General features: G+C 38.7%; 1 protein-coding gene across 1 annotated transcript; it reads left to right on the plus strand.

Moving 5' to 3' along the window:
- The first annotated feature begins 6,215 nt into the window (after positions 1 to 6,215).
- Positions 6,216 to 7,707, plus strand: LOC137233680 (cystathionine gamma-lyase-like). The gene has a single exon (XM_067756923.1). It carries the CDS (start codon positions 6,456 to 6,458, stop codon positions 7,635 to 7,637), a length of 1,182 nt encoding a protein of 393 aa, XP_067613024.1. The 5' UTR covers positions 6,216 to 6,455; the 3' UTR covers positions 7,638 to 7,707.
- The last annotated feature ends 539 nt before the right edge of the window (positions 7,708 to 8,246 follow it).

Consider the following 8,246-nt stretch of genomic DNA (forward strand, 5'->3'; position numbering starts at 1 on the left):
ACAAAACACCTTTTAATGAACCACTTGAAAGCTCGCAACTGATTTTTTTGAAAATATTTCCTAACGCAAGTAAAATTGTTATTTAAATCGATGTCAATACGTGTCTTTTGACGTGTTTTAGCAGTCGACCGCTGCCCTAGAACATTACCACAATTCTATTAAACTGATTGTTGCTGGTTAGTTTGGCTATTTTCTGAAATTGAATAAAAAATTAATAAATAAAGAGCATAAAAAAAAGCTTATTTTTTGAATGTTTAATAGCTGAATTCTGTATTGCCACACTTGTCGTCACCAATAATAGTGTCGACAAATTTCGGGTCGCGTCACGTCAACACAACTTCAAAATTGTTTCAGCCAATACCAAAAAAGCGTCAACACCCGTCAATAGTTATCGACGTTAACAACGCCGATACCAATTAATGAGCATCGACACTAATTTTCTCACTATTGACAACCGTAATAGGGGTGATCAAATGTTAGTTTGATCAATAAACATATTGGCGCATAGTCATAGTCAAAATAAAATAGGTTTTAAATTTAGTTTCAGCTGCAACTAAATATAAAACCTATTTTATTTTGACTATGACTACCCTGCAAAAATTGCTGGATTACGTGTTCCATTTTTTTCATGTTGGAGTACTCTAACAATACTCCTTTGCAATGCGTTTGCGGACCACCATCAGCCGATCATTGCTCGTGTTTTAACGACCGTGATCACGACACGATTACGAGCGAACAGAGTTGCCAAGAGTAAAATATTGCATACAATTGACTGATAATAAAATTTTACAATGGTAACTCTGATAAAATGCAACCACGCAACTGGTTTTATGTATATATGTAGTATATATAGAGAAATATTCCATTTGAAAACCAAACTGTTTTAATTCCAATTTTGCATGGTTACTATTAAACATATATACGACATTTAATTCAAGAATATAATACTATAACATAATATTTACATATATCTACCAAATAAAATACAAATACATACTACCTACACCCGAAGACAGACATACATATAGTTAAAAAATGGAAAACAACCACCAAAATTGCAGATATTTAACGCTCGCGTAGGAGTACATCGGCATATGATCCTCTGTGGGTGCTCCATGGAGTACTACAGTGAAATTACTCACGTGTGTACTCTATGGAATACTCACAAACAAAGCGAGAGTGGGATCACCTACTCCTCTCCTAGGATATCGCAATGTTAATTGGAGCACATTTTTTGTATGAATACAGATTAGATTTGGAGCAGCCCAATACTCCCAAAGGAATATTCTTTACATTATTTATAGAGTATTCGCGTTTTTTGAAGGGTTTTTGTCAATGATCCCACTCCAAACAAAAATGAATAAGTCTGAATATGGGGATTTTTTACATACATTTCGGCGATTTTTTAGTTTCAATCATTTAATAAAATGATAGTTGAAAAATATTCATTTCTTTAAACTTATTTTACAATAATACGACTAGTTAGAGTCAAATATAAACAAATCTAAGTAAAATTTAAATTTTGATTAAATTAATTAGTTAAATATTGTAACGCATTTAACTCACAGTGAAAACCAAATATTCTTTTGAAATTTGAGTAAATCGGACCTAGGATATAATAGTTAACATCATTTCGTGGATAGGGCTTATCTTACATGTTTGACGTTCCAGTTTCTGTGATGAAAATGGACTGGTTGCGTCGGGACTTCATATTTACAAAACCCGTTTTTAGTGATAACTTTTGAATGGGAAGTAATATTTACGCTCCGCCTTCGAACTTATAATATTCACACTAAAACAAGTATTTTTATCCCTTTTCCGATAATTTTTGAACACATTTCTACAGTTGTAGGTCAAGCTAAAGTTTACCGAAATTTTTGGCCCCTTTTTCGTTTTAGCTGGCACATTTTTTGTTCTGGCACCCGCTCCAGCTGGCGCGGTGGATTTATCTGTGATTTTTGCCAGCTCAAATTTGAGATAAATCCCTCGTGAGAGCGCAAAAAATTATGCGGCAGTTAAGCCGTGGTTACTCACGAACGTACGTAGAAAAAACGTGTCAGCTGACACGACCTATCTTATGAGTGTGCAATGTAAACGAAAACTCACCGACGTGCAACGCCCGTACGTACGTAGCCCGGAACGTAGAAATCAAAACAATTTTGATTTTTTCCGTAAGAACGTATCAGCTGATCGCTCTCTCACTAGACAGAGTTGCCCAGTAAACTTTTGTGCGATAATTTTGTTGTAACATTCCATTCCCACATACTGACATTGCGTTAGCCAGCTGATGCAATGCCAGGAGTAAAATTACTAAGGTATCGTATTAAGATAAACATCCTATTCAATATTCCTATTGTAAACTATTTGTAAGTTATAAATAAGAGTAAAATGTAAAGCTTAGTCAGTTTTTGAGCAGCATTGAAATAAAATGCAAGAGTTTTTTAAAAACTCAATTAACTCAACATAAACTTTAATTTGCATGCAAAATGGTCAATGGCAACAGTGCTTATCTGTAAACAATACACACACAAATATGTTATGTACATGTACACAGACGCACACAATGATTCCTACGGGCTTGAGAGTTCGGTCAAACGTGCTTCGTACGACAAACGGCCGTACGTACGGCACACGTCGGTGGGTAATTGCCGCATTACTCACGAACGTACGTACCAAAAACGAGTCAGCTGACACGACCTATCTTATGAGTGTACAATGTAAACGAAAACTTACCGACGTGCAACGCCCGTACGTACGTAGCCCGGAACGTAGAAATCAAAACAATTTGGATTTTTTCCGTAAGAACGTGTCAGCTGATCGCTCTCTCACTAGACAGAGTTGCCTAGTAAACTTTTGTGTGCTAATTTTTGACCGTTTGCAATTTTATGCAAAAACACCTAATTAAAGTTTGAAAAATTGTGAAAATAATTCGAAATAATTATGTAAAAGTCCTGATTATAAATATGTATTCTATTTATACTTATTTAATATGTATTCCAGATTTTAACAATATCAAAAATTAAATTGGAAAAAGTTGATGTATCCATAAGCATGCATGCAAACTGGCCAATGGCAACAGTGCTTTGTTGTAAACAATACACACACAAATATGTTATGTACATGTACACAGACGCACACATTGATTCCTACGGGCTTGAAAGTTCGGTCAAACGGGCTTCGTACGACAAACGTCCTTACGTACGGCACACGTCGGTGGGTAACTGCCGCATTACCCGCCGCATTAAGCGTCAGTTACCCACGAACGTACGTAGAAAAAACGTGTCAGCTGACACGACCTAATTTATGAGTGTGCAATGTATACGAAAACTCACCGACGGTCAACGCACGTACGTACATAGCCCGGAACGTAGAAATCAAACCAATTTTGATTTTTTCCGTAAGAACGTGTCAGCTGATCGCTCTCTCACTAGACAGAGTTGCCTAGTAAACTTTTGTGCGCTTATTTTTGACCGTTTGCAGTTATTATACAAAAAGGCCTAAAGACTCTTTAAAATTTGTTGAAATATCCTAAAATTATTATACACAATTGGTGGTTACAAATAAGTGAACTAGAAATTCTTATTCAGTATTTGTTACTGCCATATGCACCATGAAAGAATGTAATTCCGAAAGTTGATGTTTGCATAAGCATGCATGCAAACTGGTCAATGGCAACAGTGCTTTGCTCTAAACAATACACCCCCAAATATGTTATGTACATGTACACAGACGCACACATTTGCCGTCTTTCAGTGAGTTTTACAGCTCCGGCTCACGCGCAATTCTCACGGGAATGCTCTGGATCATTGAGAGACTTGAGAAGAAGATGTCGTGAAATTTTCGCACACGTGAAATGTGATAGGCAGATGTCGCCGCTGTTTTTTACTTAACTCATACGGTAAAAGGCCAAGCAGCCACATCTATTTTTGAAAAAGTAGGTATATTAAAGGCAGCGTTGCCAACCTAAAAAGAAGTAATTAACAAATTATGTGGCTCACAAATTGAACCAGACTTCTATCTGGATTTATCTGGCTCAAATCATTGTTGTTGCATTTACATGCAAAATTATTTATCTACTTACTTACTTACTTAATTGGCGCTTAACCGTCTAAACGGTTATGGCCGTCCAACAAGGCGCGCCAGTCGCTCCTTCGCTCCGCCAACCGGCGCCAATTGGTCACACCAAGGGAGTTTAAATCGTTTTCCACCTGGTCCTTCCAACGGAGTGGGGGCCGCCCTCTACCTCTGATTCCATAGGCGGGTTCCGATAGAAACACTTCCTTGGCCGGAGCATCATCTTTAATTCGCATAACATGGCCTAGCCAGCGCAACCGCTGCGTTTTAATTCGCTGGACTATGTTGATGTCTGCGTATAGCTCGTACAGCTCATCATTAAATCTTCTTCGGTACTCGCCATCGCCAACGCGTAGAGGTCCATAAATCTTTCGAAGAACTTTTCTCTCGAACACTCCCAAAGCCGCTTCATCTGCTGTTGTCATGGTCCATGCTTCTGCCCCATATAGCAGGACGGGTAATAATAATAATAATAATAATAATAAGTGACTTGTAGAGTATGATTTTCGTTCGCCGAGAGAGGACTTTACTTTTCAATTGCCTACCTAGTCCAAAGTAGCATTTATTGGCAATATTGATTCTTCGCTGGATTTCAGTGCTGATGTTGTTGCTGAAGTCTTTTACTATTTCGAAATTATGTCTGCCAACAGTAGAGTGGTTTCCAAGGGGCGTATGCGCTGACTCTGTGCTCGATGACAGCAAGTACTTCGTTTTTTCCTCATTCACCATCAAACCCATCTTTAGCGCTTCTTTTTCCAGTTTGGAGTAAGCAGAACTAACAGCGCGGGTGTTTAGGCCGATGATATCAATGTCATCAGCATATGCCAGTAATTGCACGCTGTTATAGTTCCAGTGCGGTTAAGTTCTGCAGCTAGTATAATTTTCTCCAGCATCAAATTAAAGAAATCGCACGATAGGGGGTCACCCTGTCTGAAACCTCGTTTAGTTTCGAACGGCTCGGAGAGGTCCTTCCCAGTTCTGACTGAGCTGATGGTGTTGCTCAACGTCATTTTGCACAGCCGTATAAGTTTTGCGGGGAAACCAAATTCAGACATAGCGGCATATAGGCAGCTCCTTTTCGTGCTGTCGAAGGCGGCTTTAAAGTCGACGAAGAGATGATGTGTGTCGATTCTCTTTTCACGGGTTTTTTCCAAGATTTGGCGCATTGTGAAACTCTGGTCGATGGTAGATTTACCAGGTCTGAAGCCGCACTGATAAGGTCCAATCAGCCGGTTCACGGTGGGCTTCAATCTTTCGCACAATACACTTGAAAGAAGCTTATATGGGATATTAAGAAGGCTGATTCCACGATAGATGGTGCATTTTGCAGTATCCCCCTTCTTGTGGACTGGGCAAAGAACACTTAGATTCCAACCGCCGGGCATGCTTTCGTCCGCCCATATTTTGCTAAGAAGCTGCTGCATGCGCCTTACCAACTCCTCGCCGCCGAACTTGAATAGCTCCGCAGGCAATCCATCAGCGCCCACGGCCTTGTTGTTTTTCAATCTCGTTATTGCTAATCTAACTTCGTCATAATCGGGCGGGGGACATATATTCCATCATCATCGATTGCGGGATCGGGTTCTTCATCTCTGCGCGGTGAATTGCTGCCTCCATTTAGGAGATAAAATTATTTATCTGGCCCAGGATTTTGCCTCCGGATGATAGCTATTGATTCCTACGAGCTTGAGGGTTCGGTCAAACGTGTTTCGTACGACAAACGTCCGTACGTACGACACACGTCGGTGCATACTTACAGCTTTATCTGTGATTGTTGCCAGCACAAATATAAGATAAATGCCTCGTGAGAGCGAAAAATATGAGAGCGTAAACAAATGTTTCGTATCAAGTCATCTTTGCCTTAAGAAATGAATAATAATATGTGGTCTGATTTTCTGTAGACACATTTAGAGAAAAGCTTATTTGAAACACAAATGGGCAATTCATGGCACTTCAATTTAATAACCGGTAGGAATATATAAACCTTTCTTCCATTCTTTGGCCCATTGTGAATTCACGAATTCACAATGGCCATGGGAAAAAATCAACACGTGTGTATTGTTAATCGAACTTATCATCTTTGCATCTGCATCTGATCAGTGATCTGATGGCGGAACGATACAAGGTGGCAGCATGGTACAGCTGATTATAAACTTTTTTTATTTGATTTGATCCATCAACTCCGGCGCAGTACGATTTTGACATTTGTCCATCGAACTTACAAAAATAAAGTACATGGAATTATTATTTATGTTTGTAGGTATGTCACCATGCTGCCACCTTGTATCGTTCCGTCATGAGTGATCTTATCGTAACTCCGTAATAATTCAACCAGATTTCTGATTAATGTATAAAGTTAAGGTTTAAGGTGGATATAAACAATGACGACAGGCTTTAAGAAACAACCAAAAGGGTTTGCAACGAAGGCGATTCATGCGGGTCAAAATCCGTTACAATGGTCTTCTAAATCCATTGTCCCACCTATATATTTAAGTACAACTTATAAACAAGATGGACCTGGAGAATATGAGAGTTATGATTATTCTCGAAGCGGAAATCCCACACGTACCGTTTTAGAAAAATGTTTGGCAGCTTTAGATGGGGCAGAATATGGTTTAGCTTTTGCATCTGGGCTTGGTGCTACAACCGCTATTTTTTCTTTGTTAAATGCTGGTGATCATTTGGTTGTGGGAGATGATGTTTATGGAGGAACTTCAAGATTGATAAGGCAAATTATGTCAAGGCTTGGAATTGAGCATACGTTTGTAGATGCCACTGACTTGGCGGCTGTGGGATCGGCAATTCAAGCAAATACAAAACTTGTTTGGGTGGAAAGTCCTACGAATCCATTAATGAAAGTTGTAGACATAATAAAAATAAGTCAAATTTGCAATAAAAACAAAGTCCTTTTGGCAGTTGATAACACATTTTTAACTCCATACTTTCAACGTCCACTGGAGTTAGGTGCAGATATGGTTTGCTATTCTCTAACAAAATATATGAATGGCCATTCGGATGTCGTAATGGGTGCTATAATCTTGAACTCTGAAGATTTATACAATCGATTAAAATTTTTGCAAAATTCCATGGGAATTGTACCATCGCCATTTGATTGTTATCAAGTTAATCGTGGCTTGAAAACACTACACATTCGTATGGAGTTACATCAAAAAAACTCAATAGCTGTTGCGAAGTTTTTAGAAGGACATCCATTTGTTGAGAAAGTAATGCACCCAGCATTACCATCGCATCCCCAGCACCAGATTGCTCTTAAGCAAACATATGGTTATAGTGGAGTTTTTTCCTTCTACATTAAAGGGGGCTTGGAACAATCGAAAGCATTTCTTCAAAATCTAAAAATTATTGCACTAGCTGAAAGTTTAGGTGGTTATGAAAGCTTAGCAGAACTACCGGAGGTAATGACTCATGCTTCCATACCAGAAGAAATACGAAAAAAACTGGGCATCAATGCTGCACTAATACGACTATCTATTGGGTTGGAAGATATCGACGATTTAATTCAAGATGTAGAAAATGCTTTATCAAAAGCTATGAATTTGTAAATACTCTTGTGTAAGTATGTACACACTACTATGTATATTAAGGAAAATAAAAGCACCAGATGACACACAATTTGAATTGTATCATAAGGGCAACAATAACTTTCTAACGCCCAGATGTAATAGTCTAGAACAAGGGTCGACTACTTCCCAAGGCAGTCGGTTCTATGTACCGGAGCGACTCGGGATTTTTCCCGACCAAGGACTGTCATCTCAGTGTGACCCCATTTAATTTGTTTCGTCCCTCCCACAAATTGTCATCCTCCCAGCAGCTCCTTGCAGCAGGACTGCTACATATTCTCTTACTCCGGGAAGGTATCGAACCCAATCCGGGTCCGTCTCCTGACCCCGGTCCTGAGAAATGGTTTTGCTGCATTTTCCAGAAAAGAATCTTTTTAGGACGCAACCAACAAAGCACAAGCGGTATCATTAGAAACTTGTGAAAAAAGTAGAACCGCATTTGGTGAACTAAAGTGTGCAAGTAAAGTTTTATTAGAACTAAAAGTCTATAAGTAAAACTAAGAACTAAAAGTTTATAAACATTAAAAATATAAATTCAGTTTTAAATACATGCTAAAGAAAAGACAATTTTCATTTCATTTTTTGAATTTG

The sequence above is a fragment of the Eurosta solidaginis genome, chromosome 5 (genome assembly GCF_040869045.1).
Source record: "Eurosta solidaginis isolate ZX-2024a chromosome 5, ASM4086904v1, whole genome shotgun sequence".
NCBI lineage: Eukaryota > Metazoa > Arthropoda > Insecta > Diptera > Tephritidae > Eurosta > Eurosta solidaginis.